Here is a 27,770-nt window from a genome sequence, read left to right as displayed (position 1 = left end):
CGAGATGGCACAGAGGCCAGGCCAGACCCCAATCACCGGCCACTCTAGCCACCCCCACTGGGAGTGTCCACCCCTCAGCGGTCACTGAAGGCCATCCTGGGGCCCCACCACAGCCAGCAGCGCTAATGCTGCCATCACGCTGGGTTTCCCTAAGCAGTGGACCTGCACCGACACCCTAAGCGACCGGCTAGCTTTCCCTGAGACCAAGTCCATCACCCTCGGGTTCAGTAAACCACGGGCTTCCCGCCCGAAACTGTGGGGAGAGTAGCTGCACACATGGTTCCCAGACCTGCCTCCTCCGCTGACCCGAGACTCATCCCGCGGGAAAGTAGGGAGACGGCGCCGCGCCAGCAGGTCTCTGCTCCCCGAGCAGCTCAGCTGCACCCGAGGACGGAGGGCCGGCAGCCCCGGCTTCGGTCCCCACTGGCGCAGGCGTCCAGGTGCAGGGGCACAGGGGCCCAGCGAGTCATGTTCTGGCCTGCAGGGCGGCATGCTGGCCACTCCTCCACCTTTGGGATCTGCAACAAAGAAAGCAAGCTAGCGCCGCAGCCGGTGCCCAGCCCACAGTGTGTGCCCTGCACACCCTGGGCGCCGGAGCTGGCCCAGCCCAGAGCCACGGCTTGCTCCGGCCCTTGGCGCTGAGCTGGGCTGATGGAGCCATCCTGTTCCTCCAAGCCCAGGGCCCTCCCAACAGCTGGACGTGCACAGGCGTTGCCCATCGCCAAGTCCCTGACAGCGTCCATCAGCTCCCTTGTGTAAACCAGCTCGCCTGCCAGGGTCGCCACCTCTGCCTGGAGCCGCTCTGTCCACCAGGCCCCATGCTGCTGCCCCACGGAGCTTGCAACCGACACCTCCCGCTATCCTGGGAGCCCAGGGCAGCTGATGGCCCCACAGGGTCTGCTGAGGCCGGGCCCCACGTCCTTCTGCTGCAGAGCCTGCTTCCAGCCCGGGCCATGGCCACGGTCACACGGCCACATGGCCACGTGGCCACGCTCCCAACGCAAAGCGGATCCTTCCACTCCCTAATCCTTCCACATCTGCCCACAGTAACGCCACACAGCGGAGGCCCCTCTCCTGAGGGCCTGCCACGTGCCAGGTGCCACGTGCTGTGCCACGTGCTGTGCCACAGGCTCCCACAACCTCCCAGAAGCCCGACAGAAGCACGAGGTGCACCCCCATCGAACAGGGAGGAGACCGAGGCCCGTGGTCTTCAGGACGAGGCCCGATCCTTGCACCGGAGTGAGGGCCTCTGGCTCTGGGCCGCATTCAGAGGCAACAGCACCTCCCAGACTGCACTGCCAGCCCCCCCTCGCGGCTGCGATCCCCGCGTCCAGGGTGGGAGGCAGGGGATCTGCACTAAAGGCACCCCGTCCTGCCCTGACCGGGCCCACTCCTCCCTTGTCACAGCTGCTCTCGGGCCCCACCCCTCCCGTGCTGTCTGGCTCCTGACCTCCGCCCTCACCCCTGCCCCTGCTTCCTGGTCGAGCTCTCTCCTCCTTCCAGCAGGGGGCACCAGTGGCCACACCCGACGGGGCGGGGGGGGGGCTCCCCAGCTGCTGTGGAGGTCGGCCTGGGCCACGGATTTGAGCAGGTACCCTGGGCCCTCTGGGGGCTTGGCCACCTCCCACAGAGCAGAGCCCACCACTCGGGGAATGCCCAGGTGTTCCTAGGACACTGCGTGAGGTTCCACTGGAGGAGAGGGGCGCCCACCTGGCTCACACACCTGCAACCCGGGCGCTTACCTGGAGGCAGGGAGCAGACACGAGGTCAAGCGGGCAAACATCTGGGACACCAGCCACTGCAGCCACTGGACGTCGTCGGGGAGGTCGGGGAGCCACAGCACCAGTCTGCAGAACACCCCAACACCACCATGTGCTTGTGCGCGTACACACTCACTGCGCAGGTGCACATGTCCACACACGTGTGCTCGGCGTGTCGGCACGAGGGCGAGTCCAGCACAGCGTGAACCTGGCGCGGCTGTCACAGAGGGACGCTGCCAGTGTCACCCCGTGTCACCCTGCGTCCTGCACGGACGTGCTCCCGGGAGGTGGACACTGCCAGTTTGGGTGAGCTGAGAGTAACAGCTCACAGAAGACGAACCCAGAGGTGAAGAGGCAAAGAGATGGAGAATCAGGAAAGAGGGAGAGAGGGAGACAGGAACCCAACCCAGGAGGTCAAACACCTCACGAGGGCCCCGAGAGCAGGAGGAGCCATGGACGTCACACCGGGAGGCCACGCCCCAGGGCTGGCCAGCGAGTGAAAGGGACTCGCGCCCGGGCCCAGCCGTGTCCAGCCCAGGTCCCCGGCATCTGCAGAGAAAGCAGAACACGGCCAGCGACGGACCCCGGTTCACAACCCAGGACGGAGCCGCGTCTCCACACCCCGGGAGGAAGCGACGTGCCCCCTGCAGGCCACCGCAGCCATGCCACAGCCGGACGCCATGTGGACAGGCCCGCGGGCTGGCGCTCACACAGCCACCGTGTGCACGTCTCCGGGAAGCCACTCGAGACCCCGAGAAGCAGGAAGGTGGGAGGCCCAGGAAAGACGAGAGCAGCAGGACCCACCCCGATGCAGTGGGCACGGAGACCCCAGGCGGGTCGGGGCCAGGACCTCCCGAGGATCCCGTGGGTCAGCGCGTGCTCCCTCTCAGCGTCCCAGAGCCCGAATCCAGTCCCCTCCCTCACAAACACGGAACCTGGCACCGAGCCGCCAAGTCCCAAGGGCTCTGTGGCACCTGGGCGCCTGTGCCTCCTCGTGCCGCCAGGCTGCTGGTTCCGCTTCCCTGACCCCCGTTCTCGGCTTCTCTTAGCTCTGGTCTTGTTTACGGTCAGATCAGGACAAGGCCGTTTCTCACCAAGTGCCTCCCGTTTCTCAGTAACCCACCGGGCGTCCTAACCGCAAATCACACCCAAGACCACTGCAGCTCAGAGAGGTCGGGCCACTGGCCTGAGGTCGCACAGCCTAGAAACCGCAGGCCCCGCTGGTCGGTCACCTAGCTGTGGCTCTCAGTACTGAGGTCAGAGAAGAGGAAGCAATGGCCTCACTCGCTGGCTGGCAGCCTCCTCCAGGAGGTGTCCTTCACGCCCAGGGCCTGGCAGCCTCCTCTCACGCCCTGTGGCATGGCCAGGGAGCTGCGGCACAGAGGGGCGGACTCCACTGTCCGTGGTCACACGGCCGGGACGGGACCGGGGGCGTCTGAGTGCGGCTGAGCTGCTGACCGCTCTGCCTGGTGTCGGCGAGTTCTGGGGACGCCCACTCTGCCCTCCTGCGGCTGACAGTGGTCTTCAGGAACCAAGTCTGGAACCAGAGATGGGACTGCCCTACGCTCTACCACGCTCGTGTGCTCGGAAAGACAAACCGGCTCCAGGGGCAGCAAGGACCCCGCTTCCGGACCCCCAAACTACTCAGCTCCGTGGCCCAGAGCCGCGACCCCCACCTCTCCAGGCCGCCATCTCCCCAGCCACCCAAGGCCAGCGCCAGCTCCTAAGTCCCCAGGGGGTCCGGAGCTCCCACAGAGAGACAGATCAGGACAGGAGAGCAACTTCCGGGCCACTGCCTGGGGGCTGAGCTGCACCCGGCTGTGTGAGGTGCCCCCACTGCCCTCCCACCGCCAAGGCCTGGAACCCAGCCGAGCCCGGGAGGAGGAGGCAGAGCAGAGCGGCGGGGAGGCTCACCCCCGCACGGCGGCGATGGCGGACTCCACGGGCAGGGTGCAGGGCAGCATTGCGTAGGACACGACCCTCACGGGCAGCAGGTTGCAGATCTGGCTCAGGTACCCACCTCTGTCTTTAGTCGTTTCGTTCAGAACTGAAAGAGGCGACATGGAGACAGCCCTCCCACCTGCGCCAAGACCGATCCCTTCTCCCCAGCCACACCTGGGACTCTGCAGTCCCTGCCCCTAGTCCAGGTCCCGCCCCCTCTTCCTGGTCCCGCCCCCTCTTCCTGAGGTCTCCAATCCCATCAGCCTGGGCAGCTGCAGCTAGTGGGGCATCCATAGCTCAAGTTCAAGGACCTGTGTCAGGTCCACCTTTGAATTTCTGCAGCTGCCCGACTCAGACGCTGGTCTGTGGGCTGGTCGGTCTGTCCAACGCCGTCCCCCCTGTCAGCTGGACGCCTTGCCAACGGCAGTAACCTTCCAGTCTCGGGGCTGGGAGGCACTGCAGGTGGCCACACCTCCCATGTCCTCAGGGGGTGGGCGGGACAAGGACCTCTCTGGGGCCTTGCGGAGGAGGACACTGACCCAATCAGCACAATCCCCACCTGCTGACATCATCACCACAGAGGGGTGGGGCTTGACCTTCGGAATTTTGGGTCCACTCATTAGTGGACGGCACACTGGAATACTGCACCACTCAAGACACGGGGTGGGGGGACGGGGAAGGAGGCCTGAGGACAGGCGGGCAGGTGAAGCCAGCAGGCATAGCCCGAGTCCCCGAGGCAGGACCCCGGACCCCGCACAAAACTACAACCCCCCAGGGAGGCAGAGCTGGAAGGCGGGGGAGGGGCCGTGGGGGGGGCTCACTGCAGTCTGTGCACCTTGGTCAGGACCCTGTGGAAGGGAGGCCTGGCAGGGGGAAGGGGTGGGTGGGAGGCGGAGGCAGCCCGGGCCCTGTGGCTGGGAGCTGGTGTCCCCGCCCGCCCCCTCCCGGGCGAGCTGGCACCTGCGGTGAGCCTGGGAGACATGGTCTGCAGCACGCCGTCGTCCCAGGGCAGGATGCTGGCACGCAGGTGCTGCAGCAGCTCGTCCCCCTCGGGCCCGGGGGACGGCTCCCGGCTGGTGCCCTCCCCGCGCGGCGCGTGGGCCTCCGGTGCCCGCTCTGCGGGGGGCAGGCTCAGACAGCGCTGGGGCCTGCTACAGATGCCTGCGGGGAATCAGACAAGCCCGTCACGCGCAGGTGGGAAGCAGGGGTCAGCGCGTCCCCCTCCGCCCCCAGCAACGAGGTGGCCAGCACCGGGGGACACCGCAGGCCGTCACTGTCTCAACAGCAGCCCGGCAGCAGGGGCCTCGCCCGAAGCCGCGCAGCTGTGAGCTGGGCTCCTGGCTCCGTCTCTCGCCAGCTGTGCGCCCACCTCCACATCTGGGTTCGGCGGTTGGAAGGCAAAGCTGAGAGTTCACCAAGAGCAGCTGAACTAGCGGTCAAGCCTGAGCAGGCACCTCGCGGCAGGCCCGAAGGCAGCCCAGCCGCGGCCGCCACGCCATCCTCTGCCTTGTTCAGCTGAGGATCCCGAAGCAGAGAGGGTGAGAGATTTGCCCGACCTCACCCAGCTGGGCCGCGGCAGAGCCAGGATTGGAATCTAGGACTGATGTCACCGGGCTGGGTGGGGCCACAGCAGGTTCAGCTGCAGCCTGTGACGCCAGCATCCCACGTGGGCGCCAGTTGTGGCCCGGCCGCTCCGCTTCCCATCCAGCTCCCTGCTGTGGCCTGGGAGAGCAGTGGAAGATGCCCAAGTGTTTGGGCCCTGCACCCACGTGGGGGACCCGGAGGAAGCTCCTGGCTCTTGGCTTCAGCCTGGCCCCACTCTAGCTGTTGTGGTCGTCTGGGGAGTGAACCAGAGAATGGAGGATCCCTCTCTCTCTCTCTGTCTTTCCTTCCGTCTGTAACTCTGCCTTTCAAATAAACAATAAAATATTAAAAAATAAAAAAAGGACAATCTTACCAGCGCACAGCCCGGGAAGAGGCAGAGTCAGGGACACCGCACGGCCGGGTCTCACAGGACTCGCCTGCCGGGCTGGGGCACGGCACCTCCGCGGGCCCGGCTCAGCCCTGGCTTCCGGCCTCGGCTCAGAAAGCCCAGGGACGCCGCTCGGGGCCAGCACCTCGGCCGTCACACTTCCGCTCCCCCGGATCTCTCCGAGCCTGTGGCAGACCCCGTCTGTCCCCAGGGAGACACGGGTTCCCCGAGGGACGTCCAACGGGCAGTACGGCAGCTGTCCGGCCAGACCCACTCCACTGAGGGCCTGGCCCCCGCCCAGCTGCTGAGCCGGAGCTGGACCTTCATCGTGAGTCTTCCTCTTCCCACATCCCGCATCGGTCATTGGGTCCTTCTCCTCCTCCTCCTCCTCCTCCTCCTCCTCCTCCTCCTTCTTCTTCTTCTTCCTCTTCCTCTTCCTCTTCCTCTTCCTCTTCCTCTTTCTCTTCTTCTTCTTCATTGGGTCCTTCTCCTTCTCCTTCCCCTTCCCCTTCCCCTTCCCCTTCCCCTCCTCCTCCTCCTCCTCCTCCTCCTCCTCCTTCTCCTCCTCCTCCTCCTCCTCCTTCTTCTTCTTCTTCTTCTTTTTTAAGACATTTTATTTATTTGGAAGTCAAATGAGAGCGCACGAGCCTTCCATCTGCTGGTTCACTCCCCAGTGGCCACAGTGACCAGGGCTGGGCCAGCCAAACCCAGGAGCTCTATGCGGGTCTCCGCCATGGGTGCAGGGCCCGAGCACTTGCCCGTCTTCTGCTGCTTTCCCGGGCCAGCGGCAGGGAGCCGGGTCAGAAGTGGAGCAACTGGGACTCGAACCGGCACCCAGATGGGACGCCGGCAGTGCAGCCGGCGGCAGCTTCACCCACTGTGCCACAGCGCCGGCCCCCTGGGGCCCTTCTATTCGTTTCCTTCTCACTCCCCGGCCGCCTCCGGGGCCTCCGGGCCGCCGGTCTCGCCGTCTCTGCTCTGCCACTGCAGGGGCCGCCCAAGCTCTCTGCTCACCCCCACGCCTGCTCCAGGACCCTCAGTGGCTCCCTACCCCCACCACGTCCACAGGCCCGGCTGCCCCTCGGTGCTCCTGGCCACTGATCCTGCCCGCTCTTCTCCACCCAGCTTGGTACCCCCGCCCCAGGTCGCCTCCACAGCTGTGGCTTGCAGGCTGCACCTCCGAGGGCCCCGTGCCTGGTGCCCAGCGTGGATTCGCACCCTCCAGGCTCTACTTCCCCTGGCCCGGGCGAGCCCTGGGTCCTCCCGTGAGCGTGCCCCCCGCCCTTACTTCCGCTCGCTGCTCCCCCGAGACCGGCAAGGGCCGCGTTCCGGGCACTGCAGCGTCCCCAGCACACAGCCAGTTGTGTGGCACCCAGAAGGGCGGAAGGGACACCTTTGAGTAGAGAAGTGTGCACCTGTCCTTCTAAACGCACTGTCTCCTTGGCCTTGGCCAGGCCAGTTCAGAGCATCCACACGCGGGCCAGGAGCTCCCAACACGTCCACTATTCGGTTCATCTCAACACTTCCGCGGCCCGAGGCCCTCAGCCCCAGGCCAGGACATGAAGGCAGGAACCGCCCCAGCAAGGAGGACAGACCAGTGCAGCCAGCGTGGCCCACCGCGTGGGAGACGGCGACTGCACAGGCTGCCAGGAGGCACACACAGCTCCCGTTCTGCACGAAGCTACCCCCCGGCTCGGGGACCCGCAGGCCCTGCCGTACCGTTCTCTTCCAGGAACCTGAGCGCGTCCAAGTACCCGCGAACGCATATCTCTCCCAGCACCTGCAGGCAAACCAGCAGCAGCGGTCACGAAGCCGCCACCCCGACGCCTCTGCATGCACAGACGCAGCTAAACACCCTCCCGGCTCCCAGTGCGCCCGAGCCCGGCACAGCTGCCTCAGGCTGAGCCCAGGGTGCCCCTCTGGGAGCTTCCCTGGGGATGGGGCTGTGGCGTCACCGCCTACGGGGACACAGCAGGCGCCCCAGCTCCACCACGGCGCCAGTTTCTCTGGGCTTCCGTGGTCCTGGCTTGAGCCTGCACCTAGCAAAGGTCAAGGCCGTTCGCGCTGTCACTGGGACACCACGGCTGCCTCCTCTCTCCAGCTGTGCGCGTGCCCGCAGGACGCCCGGCCTGGACCTGTCTCCCGGGAGCTCGAGCTGTGGGTGTGCACCGTGTGCTCCAGTGGGAAGGTGTTGGTGTGAGCCTGCCCCCCGCCCAGTCCCTCCCCGGGACTCTGCCAGCAGGGAGGCCATCATTGCCAAGCTGTGCGTGGGGCGCTCCAGCAACGGCCAGGTCTGCTCTGTCGGTCCGTCTGCGGGGCGAGCAGCTGGAGTGCCAGGCAGGCCGGGGGGCCCCTCCCCCGCCGCCCACTCACCTTGACGTCCGGGGGGAAGAGTGCGCGGGTCATGAGGTAGACGTTGCCCAGGCAGAGGCGCAGGCTGAGGTTGGTGACGTTCACGTGCAGGAAGTTGGTGGACTTGACTTTGGGACAGATGTCATGCTCCCCGTAGAAGGGGGACACCGTGATGGTCGTCCTGGCGTCGATGCAGGGGACGTTGTCACTCGCCCCTCCGTCCATGTATCGCTTAAGGAAGGGAGGACAGGGCGGCACTGCCTGGAGGAAGCCGGGCCGGCAGCCAGGGCAGGACACCTGCTCTGAAGTCAGCCTTGCACCACTTCCCTCCTGGGGCGTGTTGGGTCAGGGCAGGCTCTGCGCTGGCACTCAGGGTTGCTGGGTACTGCCGCACAGGGTGCGCACTGCGTAACAGGGCCTGCCCACGCGGCACCGCAGACTGAAGTCCAGCCTGTGTTCTGACGGCCAGGTGGGTGCCCGTAGGTGTGCGGGCAAGGTGACGAAGGGACCAGGTCTGTGCCCGCAGACTGAGCAGGATGTGCACAGAGACGGCCCTCGTCAAATCCAGACCCCGCCCCCGCTGCTGCTTGGGAAACCTGGGCTAAGATACTTAACCTGTGAGCCGGCCTCCTTCAACTTCTTGAAAATGAGCGACTTGAGGGACTAAGTCAGAGTTACAGAGAGAGAGAGAGGGAGGAAGAGAGAGAGAGGGAGAGAGAGAGAGAGGGAGAGAGAGAGAAGGAGAGGGGGAGAGGGGGAGAGAGGGAGAGAGAGAGGGAGGGGGGAGAGGGGGAGAGAGAGTGAGAGAGAGAGAGGGAGAGAGAGAGAGAGGGAGAGAGGGAGAGAGAGAGAGGGGGAGAGGGGGAGAGAGGGAGAGAGAGAGGGAGGGGGGAGAGGGGGAGAGAGAGTGAGAGAGAGAGAGGGAGAGAGAGAGAGAGGGAGAGAGGGAGAGAGAGAGAGGGAGAGAGAGAGGGAGGGAGAGAGAGAGGGAGAGAGAGAGGGAGAGAGAGGGAGAGGGAGAGAGAGAGGGAGAGAGAGAGGGAGAGGGGAGAGGGGGAGAGAGGCAGAGAGAGAGGGTGAGAGAGAGGGGGGGGAGAGGGGGAGAGAGAGAGAGGGAGAGAGAGGGAGAGAGACAGGGAGAGAGAGGGAGAGAGAGAGGGAGAGAGAGAGGGAGGGGGACAGGGGGAGGGGGAGAGGGGGAGAGAGAGAGGGAGAGAGAGGGAGAGAGAGAGGGAGGGGGACAGGGGGAGGGGGAGAGGGGGAGAGAGAGAGGGAGAGAGAGGGAGAGAGAGAGGGAGGGGGAGAGGGGGAGAGAGAGAAAGGGAGACGGGGAGAGAGAGAGTGGTAGAGAGAGGGAGGGGGAGAGAGAGAGAGAGAGAGGGAGGAAAAGAGAGAGAGAGGGAGGGAGAGAGAGAGAGGGGGAGAGAGAGAGAGGGAGAGAGAGAGAGAGGGTGAGCCCTGGGCAGAGCTCACGCCTCAGTTCCACGCCCCTGCCCTTGCCACCCCAGACAGCGTGGTGGGCACACAGAATCCCAGCGCTGTGTGGCCACACCACGGGCTGCAGAGGACCCAGCAGGACCCAGCAGGGACTGAGACCCTGAGCCAGGAGAAAAGCCAGAATCGAGCCAGGGCTGTGAGACTCTCGCGGGTCCCTCTGCTGGGTGCCGGGGAAGATGTGACGCCCACAGGAACCATGGGCATGACGGGGCAGGGGACAATGTCAGAATCCTCGGAGCCCAGACTCGCTGGTGTCGGGCCAGCCTTGCAGCTTGGTGGCAGGAGCCGGCGACGGTGCTCGGGAAAGGCAGGACACGTCCTACCTCCCCCGAGAACAGCCCGGCCTCACGAGGGGAGACTGGGAGGTGCTCCAGGGGGATTCGGGGCAGACCGAGCGAGCCGGCCGCTTCACCTGCCCACAGCGAGCTCACGACCTGCCCAGGGGTAAACCTGGCCGCCCGGGCAGCCCGGGAGTGGGGCCAGCTGAGGATTCTCTGTCTGAGAGGCCAAGAGGCAGGAGGCGTGGGGCGTGGTGCTGGGTGCCCCGGCCGAGTGCAAGGAGAGCGCCCCCCAGCCCAGCCCCGCTGCCACACGTACCTCACCCCTGAAGGCAGGAGGGATGATGCCAGAGTAGAAGGGGATGAAGCAGGAACAGAGCAGGGCCTGCAAGACCCAAGGCTGTGAGGCCGGGGCCGGGCGCGCTCCCTCCCCTGGGCCTCCACAGCCCTGCTCACAGCACAAGCCCCCAGTGCCCACTGAGCGGGGAACCAACGCGGCACCGGTACTTCAGGTCCTGTCTGCAGGGGTCTTCAACAAATTCAGAAAAATCCAAGGCAGAAAAACCCAGCCCGTGGACCCCCGCGAGCTTCAACTCTCTGTCCCTACCCCCATGGGAGTGTGCGGGGTCTCTGCAAACAGGACCCAGAGGGGACCACTCGCGGCCACAAGGGGCGAGCTTGGTGCTTCTCCCCGCCTCACGTTCCCTGGAATCCCTGTGGGGCTGGTGGGCCACAGACACACACAAAGACACACCCAGAGACACACACACAGACATACACAGAGACACACACAGAGACACACACAGAGACACACACAGACACAGAGACAAACACAGATACACACACACACACAACTCACAAACACAGACACACACAGAGACACACACAGACACAGAGACAAACACAGATACACACACACACAGACACAGAGACAAACACAGATACACACACACACAACTCACAAACACAGACACACACAGAGACACACACAGACACAGAGACAAACACAGATACACACACACACACAACTCACAAACACAGACACACACAGAGACACACACAGAGACACACAGACACACACAGACATATACAGACTCACACACACACACACACACACACACACACACCCTCCTCTGCGAGGCCTGAGGGTCTAAGCCTCTAACAGCTCCTGGGACCACACTGCTGCAGCTGGGACGGACAGTCCGGCTACTGAGAAGAACCTTCCAGAAACAAGGCGAGCAGAGACTGACGCCGGCTGCGGAGCTGCGGGCCCAGCTCACCAGGTGGCTGCCTCGCAGGGACCTGTGCTCAGCAAGATGAAGTCATCGTGCCAGACGCCCCCTGGGAGCACCAGCCACGTGACATCCCAAAGCAGCTCCCTGCGCTACGCTGAGAACAGACGCGAAGGAGACCCCGGAAGCGAGCTGGTCCCGCGGCACGGAGGGTGCAGAGGGGAGGGACACACAGGGTCGGATGCGGGAGCCTACGCTGGGGGAGCGTGGGGTTGTTTGTAGAACCGCCTGGGACCAGATCTCTGAGCGCACAGAGCTGCGCGTCCCCGGGGCTTCCCGTCAGCGCCCGGACAGGCAGGCTACTCACGTCCACGACCTCCTCCTTGGAGTGGAAGTCGGACACCAGCACGTTCTCCCCGTCCGACACCCTGGTGAGCGAGATGCTCACTCTGCCCGAGACGATCCGGTGCACGTTGGCCGGCAGGTAGAGCTGCAGTTGGTTCCGGAGGTACCTGCCCAGGTTGAAGGAAGGATGCAGGACACCAATGTTCCGGCGCCTGGCCTCCCGGGCCATGTCCATGAGGAGCTGCAGAGTCTTGTCTGCGGGCGGGAGAGAGACAGGAGAGCAGGTACTGCAGGGGGCCCGGAACCCCGCCTGGCAGCCAGGAAGCTGCCGACGCTCTACCGGACCTGTGCCGACCTGCTCCCCACATACGGACACCGAGTCCCTGACAGGTGGCTGGTCTGAATGAAGACGTGTGAAATACGGGGCTGGCGTTGCAGGGCTGTGGGGGAAGCCACCAGGGCGCCGGCATCCCATGTAAGTGCCGGTTCAAGTCCCACCTACCCCACTTCTGATCCAGCTCCCTCCAAATGTGCCTGGGACAGCAGTGGGGAATGGCACAAGCACTTAGACCCCCGCCACTCATGTGGGAGACTGGGATGGAGCTCCAGGCACCTGGCTTCAGCCTGGCCCAAGTCCACCCATTGTGGCCATTTGGGGAGCGAACCAGTGGATAGAAGATCTCTCTCCCTTTCTCTCTCTCTCCCTCCCTCCCGCTCTCCCTCCTTCCCTCTCTCCCTCCCCTTCTCTAACTCTGTTTTTCAAATAAATAAGTAAATCTTTACACAGAAAAGAATCAGCAGAGGACGCCCCTGAGACTCCTCATTTAAAAAAAAAATAAGACCTGGCTGGCATTGTGGCATAGTGAGTAAAGCCACTGCCTTCAATCAATGCTGTCATCCCATATGGGCACCGGTTCAAGTCCCAGCCTCTCCACTACCAATCCAGCTCCCTGCTAATGGCCTGCAAAAACCAGCAGAAGATGGTCCAAGTGCTTGGGCTCCTGCCACCACCTTGGGCTCCTGAGAGACCTGGAAGAAGCTCCTGGCTGCTGGCTTTGGCCTGGCCCATCCCTGGCTCTTGCACACATTTGGGGAGCAAACCAGTGGCTGGAAAACCTCTTTTTCTCTGTCTCCCTCTCTCTGTGACTCTGACTTTCAAATAAATAAATAAATCTTTTAAAAGTGGGAGATACATACTGGATTTCAAAGGCTCAGTATGTATGAAATCTCTTGTTCATAATGCTTTATATTAGATCAGTGCATAAACTGTAACATTTTGGATAGAGAAGGCTCAGAGATATCAATTTCTCCTGTGTCTGGTTTTTTTTTTTTTACAGTGTAATCCGCACATGTAGAATAACACATGTGGGCTGGCCCCGTGGCTCACTAGGCTAATCCTCCGCCTGCAGTGCCGGCACACGGGGTTCTAGTACCCGTCGGGGCGCTGGATTCTGTCCCGGTTGCTCCTCTTCCAGTCCAGCTCTCTGCTGTGGCCAGGGAGTGCAGTGGAGGATGGCCCAAGTGCTTGGGCCCTGCACCCCATGGGAGACCAGGAGAAGTACCTGGCTCCTGGCTTCGGATCAGTGTGGTGCGCCAGCTGCGGCGGCCATTGGGGGGTGAACCAGCGGAAAAGGAAGACCTTTCTCTCTGTCTCTCTATCACTGTCCACTCTGCCTGTCAAAAAAAAAAAAAAAAAAGAATGACACACATGGCTTGTGCATTTCTCTGGTAGCACAGCCGCCCATTTCCTGGGCCCAGGTGAGCCCTCCCCCCCACCATGCCCCCACCAAAGCAGAGGCCAGGATCACAGCAGCACCAGCTTCGGCACAGGTCATCCGGACCCTGTAGGACCCCACAGAAGGAACCTGGACCTGTGTTTGAATCCTCTGTCCACCTCTCGCCAACAGAGACCACAGTAAGCCACCTCACCGCCTGTTCAACGTAGGACAAGATTCACCCGACATCCGGGGACACAGAGGATCAGGTACAATTCCGTGTGTAAGGGATTCGACCAAGGCAAGTCCTAGTAAATAACTCGTGCCCCTCTGGAGCGTGACTAGGGGGCCGGCACTGACCCCACCCACCCAGCCTGCTCCCCTCTGCCCTGGCGTGAAGGACCACCCCTCCCAGCCCAAGCCCCCGCCAGATACGAATCCTGGGACGCACGCAGTCGGACAGACCCTGGCCCAACCTGATCCATCTAGGACTTGCTTCCCGAGTCCCCGCTGTTCCCTCACCTCCGCTAAGCCTGGCCAGAACGGATGGACGTGCGTGCAGCTGGAGGCCTCTGTCCGTCTCTCCTGACACAGACCTGGGCTCGGAAGCCTGGGAAACGCCGCTCGTAGCTCCCTGGGAGGCAGGGGCGCAAGTAGGACCTTGGGCCCTACCTTGGCATTTTCTTCCCACGTGGGGACAGCTCCATGATGCCACCTGCCCGAGGCACTGCCCCCGGCTCAGAACCCACCGCCTGCAGCACACTGGCAACCCGGAAGGATGCCACACCCTAGGAGTTGGGTCTTGGCAAGACACAAAGCCCCTGTGTCCCTCTGGCCAGCACGCCAAGGGACACACGGACTCCACCCCACAGCATCTCACTTCCAGCGGCCCTGCACCAGGCCGCTAAAGGAGAGGGAAGAGTGAGAGAGAGAGAGATGAGGGCGTGATGTCCAGGGGTCCACTCCAGCCCCCCAGGAAGTCTCCCCAACACGGGGGAGGGAAGGAGACACTTTCCCATCCCACTCCTCTCCCCAGCGCTATGCCGAACCAGCTGGAGGACCCCAGGTCACCCCCGAGAGGCTACGCAGAGCCCAGAGGGGCAGTGGCTCCTGTCCCTGGGTCTCCTAGGTGGGACACGGGCCAGGGTCGCCCTGTACTCAGACCCCCAACACGCCCACCACCCCCACCACCCGCAAACAGGCTCTTGTGTAGCTCTGCCCGTGGGTCGCCCAGGGCAAGCCCGGCCCCCAGTCCCAGGAGGACTCCCTTGGTGACCGGGCGCTGGGGCAGATGGCCCCGGGCTCCGGAAGCCTCCAAGTCCCCCGGGTCCCAGTGGGCGCCCACGCCCAGACCAGCAGCGCCTCGGGCGTGTGCCCTGCCCGCGAGCAGCCGGGCCTGGGGCGGGCCCCTGCAGGACGTACCCCGCGACCCCCGGGGTCCCCCGCACGCACCCAGCGGCATCCCACAGAGGAAAGTGACACAGTGCAGCGCCCCGGCGGAGCAGCCCAAGAACATGCGCGCGTCTCGGAGGAGGTGCGGGGCGTGCTCGCTCAGGCAGTGGGTAGCCCCGACGTGATAGGAGGCCAGGAAGCCGCAGCCCGCGAAGGACAGGCTCCAGCCGTGCTCCGGGTCGTACATGGCGGCGCGGGGCCGCGCGGGACGGGGATGCGAGGGACCGCGGTGACCAGCGCCCGTTCTGGCTCTGAGCACGCAACCCAGCAGCCGCTCAGATACCCTGCGTGACGTCACTGGGCCCGCCCCCGCCGATGCAAATGAGCCGACCGCTGGCCAATGGGCGGGCGGAACGCTCCTCTCCCTCCTTTCCTCCCTTCAGGGGGCGGGGCGAGAGGCGGGGCCGGCGCAGGGCGCAGCCCGGGAGCGCCGCGGACCCGGGAGAGCGCGCCGCAAACTCCCGGTGGCGCCGGCTCTTCACCTCTTTGCCCTCCAATCCCGGGCTGAGGCCGCAGGCGGTGCCCACCGAGGTCCTCGCATGCCCCCGACGCGTTCCCGTTTCCTCGTGCGGGCGCGGGCAGCCGGGGCGGCGCGTCTTTGCCGGCTTTTCTTGCGCGATGCTTTTCAGTTCCGGCCGAGGGCGAGGGAGTTTTCCCGGAAGGGCCGGGACCTGAAGTGGTTCCCGTTTCAGTCTCATTTCTAAATGGAAATGGCGAATGACAGGTGCTGGGGTGGCGACGGCGGGCCCCGGGGGGCCGAGGCTGCTTGGACACAGTAAGCGCCCCCCTGGGCGGCTTGAGCTCGCTGCTCAGGGCGCTGGAGGCTGGAAGTCCCGGGCCCGGTGCTGCAGGTTCCCGGTGACACTGGTGAGGCTGCCTCACCCGTGGACCTCCGGGCCTCCCCGGGCCTCGTGTAAACGCGTCCTAGCCCCGTGCACCAAGGCTGCACGTCTTGTGCAACCTCCGTTGCCATCGCCCGCGGGGGTGCTTGGGATTTCAGCCTGTGAGTGGGGGGACCCGAGCTTCCAGGCCTCAGGCTGCCCTCAGTGGGCGCTTGGCGAGCACCGGGCACTGGCCAGGGCTTCTGCTCTGCAGCCGTTGGAGGTGGGTCAGACGTTCGCCCAGAGCTCTGCCGTGGAGGGCCGGGTCAGCTGAGCCATCCTGCCCTCCTCCTTGCTGCCGAGTGGACAGGACAGCTCTCTCCTTTTCCCACCAGGCCCGCGTGGGCTCTGGAGCCAGGCCTCCCTTCCCTTCCCCGAATCCTGTGCAAATCCACCTGTGGAGTTGCTGTCGGGATACTTACGCCACCTGGACAGGTCAAGCCTGGAGCGTGGCCACCTCAGGGCCTGCTCACAGCCAGGCTGTCTCCTCTCCCCGCAGCTAATCCCAGGGCGGAAGCGCTCCAGGGCCTTAGCAAACACCTGGGCTACCACCTCCACACAGAGACACTTTGTCCAGTGATGCCTGCCCGGCACAGGGAGGGGCCGGGCCCCAGGTCCCAGGGGCAGTCGGGAGAGCCGCAGCCAGACCGTGGTTCTCTTTGTCCCCTCCCCGCCGTGCTGGCCTTGCTGGGGTGCAGTGGGACATTGTCTACAGTCCCAGCACACACTCAGGGCCGGGGGCTCAAGCCTCCTGCTGCCCCCACCGTGTCAGATGGCCACTCGCAGCACTGACAGCAGGAGGGCTGGACTCCGCACAGGAGTTTGAGGCGGTGTTCAGGCCCCAGGTGAGTCACCCTGCCACCAGCCTCAGGCACTAGTCCTCTCTTCTGGGCTGCTGACTTGCGCACGTGTAACCCTGATGTGGGCATGGGTGTGTTCTGCAGGGGGCACTCCCAAACCTCAGAGACAAGGGGAGGAAGGGGCCGGGCAAGGGTCTCTCGGTCCAGCTCCTCACCCAGCATCCAGCGAGGTGGGCAGCCACGTGAGGGTGGTCGTGGGGGCAAATGCGGTGGGCGGGGAGCATCCCGCACCGGGCCTGGCCGTCTCAGCCTCTGCCGGGGTCCCCACCTCTGTCTGACACATGCTCTGTCTCTGTCTGTCTCTCGTGCCCGCACTCCTGCGCGTGGCCCTTTTGCAAGGAGGATCTGGCCCCGCGTAGCCAGTGCTCTACACGGCAAACCTCTGCCCTCGTGCACCAGCCAGGCCCTGGCTAAGTTCTCCTCGATCTCTGCGCCTGTTCTCTGCCAGAAGCAGTGAGTGACTCTGCCCGTGGTGCCCTGCTGTCACCAGGCACGTCGGACCTTCGCTGCTCTGCGGAACAGGGAGGACTGGAAGGCGGGGCCCCTAGGAAAGAAGACAAATACAAATGAAGGGGTCGGGGGTGGGCGTGGAGGCGACTGAGCTTGGACAGGGAAGGGTCACTTCCAGGAGGGGACGCACGGCCTTGCTGTGGCTCTGCGTGGTCTCACAGGGGTGACGCAGTGTGGGACAGATGGGCAGAGCTGGACGTGCGGGCTGGGGACATTTTCCTTATCAGAGATTCCCGCGGCTGTGGAGTGTATTCACAGGTCTGGCCGAAAGCTGTGAAGTAAGTTCCTCTGATAGCCCCTCTTGCCCAAGGTCTCCTAATAAAACCCTCGTGGCTCCGGGCTGGGCAGACGCCCTCCCCAGGGCCTGGCCCTCGCCTAGCTAGCACCTGGGAGGCAAGACTCAGGCTGCACACGGAGTCCTTGCAGGAGGTGACTGGGAGTGGGGGTGGGGCGCGGGGCTGTAGGGAGGACACAGAGAGGCAAAAGGCAGGCAGGGCGAGTGTAGCCAAGGAGCGGAATGGTGGCCCCCGGCGCTGGGGCCCCGCCAACCCAGTGGGCAGATGCAGCAAGGAGTCCCCAGGTTTCTGCTGTCCAGCGAGAGGGGGTTCCAGCATTTGCAGACGTGGTGATGGAGGGAGAGAAAGGGGTGTGATGTGGCCCAGGCACTGGAGTGGGGGAAGGAGTGAGGGCTCACCCAGCGCTGTGGGCAGTGGACAAGCCGTGGGCCGGCAGTCGGGGACAACGCTGGTGCGGGGGTCTCTGCTTGGACATGAGGACGGTGTGAAAGGGAGAACCCTGATGATCCCACCCAACTCCCGGGCTCCATGGAGCCTCCCACACTTCCCGCGGAAGCCCCGAGCTGCCTCTTCCCACGTGGTTCCGTATCAGGTCCTCCTCACCTGTCTCTCATGCACAGACAACGCAGCTGGGCCAGGGAGGACGCCCGGCCAGTGTGCAGACGGCCGGGGAGGGGTCCTGGGACGGGGTGGGGTGGGGCTGGAATGGGACGTGGCAGTGGAGCAGAGAGCGGTGGTGCCAGGGGAGAGACCGACCTGGGGCAGGTGGGGGTGCGTGGGTGGAGGCCAGGGCCACGGAGCTCACAGGACCGAGAGGCTGGGTGTGGGTGCTGAAGCCTCCATGGCCGGGGCCAAGGCAGGGAGCCAGGGGAGAGGCCACTGCAGAATGATGACCGCTGCAGGTGTGGGTGTGGCGGGGGACTGAAGGAGGGCAGTGCGGGCAGGGGTGAGGAGGGGGACATGCCACAGGAGCCGGCTCCGGTGGAGAGGAGCAGAGCGCAGCCCGAGGACTGGGCATCAGGGCAGCTACTGACCAAGCCTGGAGAGCCAGGCGGGGGGGGGAGCATGGCAGGGGTGGGGGATGGCAGGAGTGGGGTAGGGGTGGGGGCACCGCAGCAGCTCGGCAAGGAGGTGAGGCAGGCGAGGACGGCCCTTGCAGGGGCAGAGCCCAGGGAGCCCCTGCCCACAGCTTGATGTCCGGCTCAGGGGCAGGGCCTGAGGCAGGTGCGGCAGCAAATGGGGCCGGGATCTCTCCACCCTGGTGTGTTCTCTGCCTCCTCACAGAGCAGCTGGGATGCGCAGAGCCCTGGGCCCCTCGCAGGACTGTCCCCCGCCCTCCTCGGCCCTGGCCACTCTGGTCTCCGCGCCGTGTTGCAGCTCTGAGGCAGCGGGGGCATCCCCACCTTTCCCAGGTGGGGCCAGAGTGGAGTGGCATGAAATGGCCACGGGGAGGCCCACGCCGGGCACTGAGATGTCCACGTGAGGCCTCTCCTCTGGCTGCCTGTCTCAGGGACTCCGTCTGGCCCTGTTTTGAGATGAGGCTTCCCACAGAGCCTTTGTGGGCATCATGTGACCCACGGAGAGGCCCACCCACACGGGCCTCTGTCCTCTCCATCCCCATGCCTTCACCACCACCTGCAGACGGCCATACCCACCTTCTCAGGGCTGAGGGCAGCCTCAGCCCTGCGCCATCAGACTCTCTGGACTGAGCCCCACACCATCAGACACTCTGGCCTCAGCCCCATGCCATCAGACACTCTGGCCTGAGCCCTGTACCATCAGACACTCTGGCCTGAGCCCCATGCCATCAGACACTCTGGCCTCAGCCCTACACCATCAGACACTCCGTGAGCTGAGGTGGGCTTGGTGCAGAGGTCTCAGGGGCTCTGGGCAGGAACGCACTGCTCTTGCTGGGCACGAGTGGGCGTGAGAACCCACAGCAGGGCCCGAGGTCAGTGGGCTGCCGGGAGCCCAGCACACAGGCCTGCAGGGAGAAGGAGGCGTGTCAGCAGCACGGACACCTGACACACACACCCCCCCCCCCAGGACCCATGAGCCCCTGCTGGGCTCAGTACAGAGCGGGGCCCAGCCGTCGCCAGGCCACTCGGATGCACTGTGTGTCCTTCCTGCCTCGGGCTCCCCAGTTGTAGAGGGAGACGAGGATGCGATCTCTGACGTCACGGCGCAGCCACCCACGCACAGAGACCAGGAGCCCGTGCCTGAGACGTTTGATGACAGCCCCGCTCCCTGAGCTGCCGCGTGCACAGTCAGCTTTGCTTGGCTCCTCTCGGTTTTGAAGGTCGGACTCACGTGCAAACAGAGCAGGGTCGTTCTTAAACAGCTGCTTCTTAAAAAACAAAGGGTTTAGGGAGCCAGCGCTGTGGCTTTGTGGGTAAAGCCGCTGCCTACAGCACCTGTATCCTATATGGGTGCCAGTTCAAGTCCCTGCTGCTCCACTTCGGATCCAGCTCTCTGCTGTGGCCTGGGAAAGCAGTAGAAGATGGCCCAAGGCCTTGGGCCCCTGCACCCGCGTGGGAGGAAGCTCCTGGCTCCTGGCTTTGGATCGGCCAGCAGCTCTGGCCATTGCTTTCAATTAGGGAGTGAACCAGGGGATGGAAGATCTCTCTCTCTCTCTCTCTCTCTCTCTCTCTCTCTGCCTCTCCTTCTCTCTCTGTGTAACTCTTTCAAATAAATAAATAAATCTTTAAAAAAAAATGAAGGGCTTGGACTGGCCTTGTGGTGCAGGTGCTCAAGCCATTGCCAACAATGCCAACATCCGGGTCAGAGCACAGGTTTGAGTCCCGGCCGCTCCACTTCCAAACCCACTCCCTGCTAATGTGCCTGGGGAAGTGGCGAGGACAGCCCAGGTGCTTGGGCCCCTGCACCCACGTGGGGGCCCCAGTGGAGCTCCTGGCTCCTGGCCCAGCCCTGCTGGTGTGGCCGTTTGTGCAGTGAACCAGCCGATGGCAGATCTCTCTCTCTCTCTGTCACTCTGCCTCTCAAGTTAGTAAGTAAGTAAGTAAACACATCTTTAGAAGGCTATGGAGGACTCGGGCAGGCGTGTGGCCGCGCCCACATCAGACTGCCCAGGGTCAAGCCCTGGCTCCACTCCCGGCTCCAGTTTCCTACGGCCCCAGCTCCTGGCGGGCAGCCCTGGAGCTCCAGGACCGGGACCTGTGCCACCCACCGGTGCTCCTGGCTCCCGGCTGCAGCCTGGCCCAGCCCCGGGCACTGCAGACATTCGGGGAGTGAACTGAGGATGGGACCTTGTCCACGTCTGTCTGTGTCTGTGTTTGTGTGCGTTTTTCTGTGTGTGGTTATGTGTGCCTGTGTGTGTGTCTGTGCGTGTCCATTTCTCTGTGTGTGGTTATGTATGTGTGTGTCTATGCATGTGTGTGTGTCTGTGTGTGTGAGCGTCCGTTTCTCTGTGGTTATGTGTGTCTGTGTGTGTGTGCATCTATGTGTGAGTGTGTCTCTGTGTCTGTGCATATGGGTGTGCCTGTTTTTCTGTGTGTTTAGGTGTGTCTGTGCATGTGAATGTCTGTTTCTCTATGTGTGGTTATGTGTGTCTGCGTGTGTGTGTCTCCGTTTCTGTGTGTAGTTGTTTGTGTGTCTATGCATGTGTCTGTGCGTGTTTGTGTGTGATTATGTGTGTCTGTGCATGTGTGCATCTATGTGTGCCTGTGTCTGTCTCTGTGTGTGCATCCGTTTCTCTGTGTGTGGTTATGTGTGTCTGTGACTGTGTCTGTCTCCGTGCGTGTCCGTGTCCATTTATCTGTGGTTATCTGTGTCTGTGCGTGTGTCCGTGTCTGTGTGTGGTTGTGTGTGTCTGTGACTGTCTCCGTCTCCGTGTGTGTGTCCATGTCTGTTTCTCTGTGTGTGGTTGTGTGTGTCTGTGACTGTGTCTCTGTCTCTCTGTGTGTGTTCGAGTCTGAGTGTGGTTATGTGTGTCTGTGACTGTGTCTCCGTCTCCGTGTGTGTGTCCATGTCTGTTTCTCTGTGTGTGGCTGTGTGTGTCTGTGACTGTGTCTCCGTCTCCGTGTGTCCATGTCTGTGCATCTGTGTGTGGTTGTGTGTGTCTGTGACTGTGTCTCCGTGTGTCCGTGTCTGTGCGTCTGTGTGTGGTTGTGTGTGTCTGTGACTGTGTCTCCGTCTCTGTGTGTCCGTGTCTGTGCGTCTGTGTGTGGTTGTGTGTGTCTGTGACTGTGTCTCCATGCGTGTGTCCGTGTCTGTGCGTCTGTGTGTGGTTGCGTGTGTCTGTGACTGTGTCTCCATCTCCGTGTGTCCGTGTCTGTGTGTCTGTGTGTGGTTGCGTGTGTCTGTGACTGTGTCTCCGTCTCTGTGTGTCTGTGTCTATGTGTCTGTGTGTGCGCCCGCAGCAGCCACAGCCCAGCTCTCCGAGGCCCCGAGTGGAGGAGCCGCTGCCCGCTGTGGGGCACGGAGGCACAGCTGGGAAGAAGCTGGAGGCTCCCAGGAGGAGGGACAGGGCCCCCCCTTCGCCAGGCCACAAGCACCGCCACACAGGGCCCACCTGGACAGGATGTCCGCAGAGGCGCCACCTCCCACAATAGCCCTGAGGTGGGGAGGCCGTGCCCATCAACCGGAGAGGCGGGCAGGGCTGGCCTGCTGCGCGCCAGGGGTGCTCCCGGGGTGCCCTGCCTGGGCTCCTGAATGGTGACCTGGCACTCGGGGCACAGAACGGAGCCACACCACCCGCGGCTCCCAGCGGTGCGACCTTGGGCAGGCGACGGCCCCTCTGGGCCCCACGGTGAAGCGCAGCAAATCCCAGCCCCTGACCTTCCAGAGGTGCTGAGAGATGAAGCCAGCTGGCGATGGGGAAGCTCCTAAGCTCCCCGTGCCTCTACTCTCCCGTCTGTAGAATGGGGTAGCAGGAGGGCTACTCCACAGGCTGGCTGAGAGCCGTGGAGGAATCGGCCCGGATGGAGCCCGGCCAGAGGTGCCTGGACCCAGGGCGCACCGGCTCCGTGTCAGAGGTCAAACCGCCCCACCCCCACCCCGCCCGGCCCCTCCTCCTTTCCAGTGGGATCCACCGCTGTGTCAGTCAAAGCCGTCTGTCACACGTGTGTACACAGGCTGCCCCCGGCCTGGTGGAGGCCCCAGGTGCCCCACCTCCTCCTGGAAGCCTTCCCTGACCACGCATAGAGCAGCCCCCGCCCTGTTCCTCCCTGTGTCTGCACTGCTCGCTGTCTGACTCCACTCCATTTCGGTTGGGCCTGCGAGGATGGACATCTGTGGGACAGGGGTCTGTCTGGTCTCCGCTGAGTGCCCCAAACCCAGAGCAGCCCTGAGCAGGGCTCCCAGGCCTCGTGCGCCCTCAGTCTCCCCGAAGGCTGGCTTCTGTCTCACACCCACCCAGGGCTGAACGCGGCTGCCCCCAGCGCCCCCCACAGTGCTGTCCCTGGCACTGTGGCCTTACTGCCGCCATCCTGGCATCTGGGACGTGGCGGGCTGGAGGAGCCCTGGCCAGACTGGGGCAGCCCTGGAGCTGGCTGCCAGTGGAGACGTGGGCCGGTCAGAGGAGGTGAGACTGGTGGGGGTTCAAGGGGTCAGGAGACATTCTGGACTTGGACGTGGTTGGGTGGGGTCAGGAGCTGTCACTCAGGCTGCAGGTGTCGGCTCTGCCAGGGTGGGGGGCTGCGTGGACGCCTGCCGAGGTGGCTTGGGGCTGCCTGAGTCACTGTCGCAGCCCTTCGTCCACCTGAGGACTTGCTCCACAGCCTGCCCAGACGCCATGCCCAGGGCCCCAGGGCAAACCCGGGCGGTGGGCACTGGGTGTGGGTGTGGGTGTGGGGGCAGAATCCTCCCTCTCGGGGGCGGAGGCAGTGAGCGCCGTAGCAGCGTGAACTTCACCCTGCCGTTCCCTGTCCGTGCCTCAGTTTCCCCCTGTTGATGGCAGCTTATCCGAGACCCCCCCTCCCCCCGGGAGTCTTGCCCGCCCTTTACTCCTTGGCTGGGACCTCAAGATGACTCCAGCGCCCGGCCTGAGTCCTGTCGCTCCCTCCCCCGCAAGGAGCCCCGGCCCCCAGTGCTGCTCTCGCTCCGCCCCAGCAGGGCCCTCACCCAGCCGCAGGCGCCCTGTGTCTGCAAGCCTGGAAGCCCCCGTTGAACGAGGACCTCCTGGAGGAAGCACCCGCACCTCGCTCCACGCCCCACCCCCAGACATGGCTGCTCAGGCCCTGCTCCCTGGGTGGCACGGCGCTCCCAGCTCTGCCCTCAGGAAACCCGGCCAGGGGGTCCCTCCGGGAGTGGGGCCACGTGACAACCTCCCCACTCCTCCCTGCCTCAGTGCAGGTGCTCAGCTGCTCCCTCCTCCCCCCTCCCCTCTCAGCCCGGGAGCCCTCCCTGGCCTCCGAGGCCCAGCTACAATGTTGCTTTTCTCTGCAGCCTGTTCCCCACAGAACACCAGGCCCCTGAGCCCGGTGCTGCCCTGAACTCTTGCTGGCTCTGCTTTCCCCAGCATCCTGCACGGCCCCCTAGTGGACGCTGGGCTCCCAGGGGACAGCCACCGCTCACTCCTCCCGAGACTTCCGCCTGGGAAGAAGCACCTGCCAGGAGCCGCCAGTCTCTCTCCCGAGGCTGCGGATGCCGCTCCCCAGCGTGACGGCCACCGGCCCCGGGAGCCGGAGCGCTGAGCTGGCCGCTGCGCCTGCGGAGCTGTGTTGTATTTGCACCACTTTTTACTTCTTTAATGAACCGTGTAAAGGTTACTTGTGGTTTCTGACATGATGGTGGTGGGAGAGACGGATCCTCCATGCCCTCGGCCAGGGCTGGGTCAGGCTGAAGCCAGGAGCTTCAGGTCTCTGACGTGGAGCAGGGCCCCAGCACTCGGGCCGTCCTGCGCTGCTCTCCCAGGTGCCTCAGCAGGGAGCTGGGTCAGGAGGGACGGGGCTGGAGCTTGAACTGACGCGCTGATACGAGACGCGGGCGTCACAGGCGGCTTAACCTGCTGCACCACAACGTCACCCAAGGTCTGCCTTTTTTTTTTTTTAATGAGAATCCCCACGGCCGTTTTAGAAACATTAGTCCTTGGGCTGTCCTTGAGCTCCCTGCACTCGCCTCTCCCGCGCACCTGCTGCCTGGGGCTCTGCCCCCCTTTCCCCACTGCCTCCCCCTCTGTCTCTGTGTCCTGGGGCTCTCGTTCATGTGCACTTGCTCGTTTTCATGTGCTGGAAGGCAGAGCCACACTCAGATCCACTCCCTGGTTCTGCCCCCAAGTGCTCTTCACAGCAGGGGCTGGCGGGGCTGGGGTGCGGCTAGAACTCAGTCCAGGTCTTCTCCGTGGGTGGCAGGGGCCCAAGTTCTTGGGACATCACCTGCTGCCAGCCAAATAACTAAAGGCAAAGAAGTAAATCAATGAAAATCCAAGGTGAGAGCAAAAGCCGCCCAGGTAGAGGATGGAGGAGGGGTGGGCGCAGGCTTCGTGACACGGGGACCGGGCACGGGGGTGACTGGAGACCCCCGGAGTCACATGACGAGGCTTTCTGCCAGGCCGGTGCCATTCTGGGTGCCACTCACAGACGCCGAGGGCTCGAAGGTGAGGGAGGCGAGAGCATCGCTGGGTCCATCCCTGGGCGTGGGGGTTCCGGTGCTGGGTCTGGCACCTGGCGGGGACACCAGCTGGCATCTGGAACGGGCTCAGAGGACCCAGCCGGATGTGAGCTGAAACACAGAGGCACGGGGACCTGTTCACGACTTCCCCAGGAAGGGGAGCAAGTTCCGGGGCCCCAGAGGCTGACCTGGAACCAGCAGCAGCAGGTGCGGGGGCGGGGTCTACTGGCCAGCCCTGCCCCATGGTGGAGAGGGCTCCCTCCCAGTAGATTCCCAGCCGCCAAGGCCTGAGGGGGTCAGGTTCCTTCCCAGGGCAGGGTCCTGCCTACACTGGAGGTGGCCCAGGGTCACCTGCCCCCAGGTGGCTGAGTCAGTGATGGCCCAGGGTCACCTGCCCCCAGGTGGCTGAGTCAGGGCACACTCACGGTATCTGAAGCAAGGGCCTGTGATTGGCAAAGCCGTGTGGGAAGACCGGGCTGGCCTGTCTCACCGGGGTCAGTCAGTGCCCACACGGGCCAGCTGAGCCCACTCGCAGGGCAGGGGAAGGGTGAGTGTGCACCGGATGGAAGCAGCTTCCTCTGCCACCTCCCCTGGACTTCTCCCAGGACCGTGTGGATTCGTGGGCCCCCCCCAGGGGCTCGCATGAGGTGGGAGACTGAGATTAGGCCGTGGGCTCCTCCGCACTGACTGCGGCAGAGGTGGCGTGAGCGTGCCCGCTTGATGGGCGAGGCTTCTACGCCAGCTCAGTGGAGTCCCCCGAGGCCTGCTTAGGACAGGAAGGGCTGCAGCGAGGGCTGGAACGGGCAGCTTGGATCACCACAAACCCGGTCACAAGAACCCCCAGGGACTGGCGCTGGGGCAGGGGGTGAAGCGGCTGATTGTGACGCCGCCCACCCTTCGGATCCACGCAGCACTGGCCACAGTGGCCATTTGCGGGGTGAACCAACAGAAGGAAGACCTTTCTCTGTCTCTCTCTCACTAACTCTGCCTGTCAAAAAAAATTACAAAAAAATAAAAATAAAACATTTAAAAACAATTTAAAAATTTAAAAATTTAAAAGCTTAGAAAAAAGACAAGGGGCGGGGGACACGAGAGAGGTGGGAGGAAGCTCCCGGTGCCCCTGCACGCTGGCCTAGCTCCAGCCCGGGGTGGGGGGGGAGCAGCGTCTGTCTAGGCATCCTGGCATCCCGCCACAGGCCCACCTGGGCTCTGCCACAGCAGGTGGTGAGGCGCCTTCTTCCAGCGAGGAAAGACTGCCACTTGGTGGAGAGAGCTGGAAGTGCAGCCACTCACGGCCATTAGCCCGTCTGCCCTGGGCTTTCCTGACCTTGGTCTGCAAGGACTGAACCCGGGCAGCTCCTCTGTCATGAGCTCGCACCGCGCCAGGCTCTGTCAGGGGTGGAGCCGCTGGTCTGAGTCTCCACACAGCCCCACGAGGCCCTGCTCGCATCCCCCTCAACTCACACAGCTCAGGAGATCTGCAAGGGCCAGGGCTGGTAGGGCCTGGGGGAGCAGCGGGGGCGGCCTGTCCCCGGGTCCAGGAGGAGAAGGCACCAGAAGCTTCCTGGGCCCCGGCTCTGATTCGGGCAGCTCAAGGAGGCCCCGCGAGTGCACTTGTTTCTCCTGCAGGCCTCACTTACTCAAAGGCAGGGAGAGACAGGGAGAGACTTCCAGCCACCGGCTCATTCCCCAGATGGCCGCAACGGCCAGGCCAAAGCCAGGAGCCAGGCGCTTCATGCCAGTCTCCCATGCCCACGTGGGTGCAGGGCCCAAGCACTTGGACCATCCTCTGCTGCTGCCCCAGGCGCATTAGCAGGGAGCTGGATTGGAAGTGGAGCAGCCGGGACCCGAACCGGCGCCCACGTGGGATGCGGCACTGTAGGCAGAGGCTGATCCCGCTGTGCCACTGCGCCGGCCAGAGAGCTCATGTGTACAAGTCACAGGTGAGGCCGATGCTGCTGTCTGACCACACGTGGGGGCGTAGAGCTCCAGGCGCTCCCTCCTCATAAACCCTAAACGGGAGGGGAGGGGCGGGGAGAGCGCAGAGCAAGGCAGAGGCCCGCAGCCGAACCCTGAGAGGACACTGATCCCCGGCTGCCCTTAGCCACGTCTGTCGAGGTGCTGCTCAAGTGACAGGACGGTGACACCGTCCGGAGCCTGAGGCACGTGGGCTGGCCATCGGGCTGTGCGGAAGGACAAACACGGACAGGCACAGGGCGGACGATGCCAGCGTGGACGCCCGGCAGCCTGCACCCGGCTGCAGAGGGGGCGCCCAGCCAGGGGCGGCTGCTGGGAGGGCAAAGGGCTTGGGCACTCCGACCCCCTCCCGCTCACTCTGGAGCCAGGAGCAGGCGCTTTGCTTGCGCCCACGTCCACAGAGCGCGGCCGCAAGCCCACTCACGCTGTACTCGGCGGAGGCTCCTCTGTCCGTCTCCCGCAGCGAGCTCCAAGGGAACTGCCCGGTGACTTTATACAAGTTCACAGAGAAGCTAGGAGGCAACGGAGAGAGCGTCACAGGCTGAACAGAGCGAAGTCACAGCTGTACATGAGGGCCTGGCCGGGAGCAGAGCCCAGCAGGCGGCGCTGCGGGAGCGGGGGCGGAGCCGGCAGGTGCCCCGCACAGCAGGCCGGCTCCTGAACCCCTCCACGCGCCAGGGTACTCGGGTCTGCTGGGCTCCCTAGAGCTGACGCGCTGCCCCCTGGGCCTCGGCTGCGGGCGCGTGGCTCTTCCTTCCTGTCTCCTTCCCACAGCGCCCTGGCTGTCTGCACGCGCCTTCAGCGCCTCACCTGGTCTTCTCAAAGCAGTGCCCAGCCGAACCCTGCAGAGCTGCACCCCTGCCTCGTCTGTCTGCGCCCCTCATCACCTCCTCCCTGACCTCGCGTCCCTCCCTCACCCCTGCACCTGCAGCGCTGCCCCAGCCCACAAACCACTCTGCGGCCCTGGGCCTGGTAAGCGCCAGCCCTCCCCGCTCCCACACCAACCCAGGCGCAGCTCACAGATGGTGGGGCAGGCTGAGTCCGGGAAGGCCTAGAGGAACTTCCCGAGCCTGCCTCGAGTTCCAGTTTGAAGATGTGTCTTCAAGATTCAAATCCCTGGCGGTAAACACCCC

The 27,770-nt window shown here is 64.1% G+C and overlaps 1 protein-coding gene across 1 annotated transcript; it reads right to left on the bottom strand.

Moving 5' to 3' along the window:
* Nucleotides 1-1,738: 1,738 nt before the first annotated feature.
* LOC138844455 (1-acylglycerol-3-phosphate O-acyltransferase PNPLA3) lies at nt 1,739-14,773 on the bottom strand. The gene is made up of 8 exons (XM_089309081.1): nt 14,545-14,773; nt 11,400-11,632; nt 10,120-10,185; nt 8,047-8,256; nt 7,393-7,453; nt 4,662-4,862; nt 3,675-3,807; nt 1,739-1,847 (listed from the first exon to the last, which is right to left on the bottom strand). The coding sequence occupies exons 1-8, from the start codon at nt 14,729-14,731 to the stop codon at nt 1,739-1,741; spliced, it is 1,200 nt and encodes a 399-aa protein (XP_089165207.1). The 5' UTR covers nt 14,732-14,773.
* Nucleotides 14,774-27,770: the final 12,997 nt, after the last annotated feature.

Source organism: Oryctolagus cuniculus, chromosome 11 (assembly GCF_051225735.1).
Source record: "Oryctolagus cuniculus isolate XC-2025 breed Fujian yellow rabbit chromosome 11, ASM5122573v1, whole genome shotgun sequence".
Taxonomy (NCBI): Eukaryota; Metazoa; Chordata; class Mammalia; order Lagomorpha; family Leporidae; genus Oryctolagus; species Oryctolagus cuniculus.
This window is presented reverse-complemented; position numbering and strand designations above follow the sequence as displayed.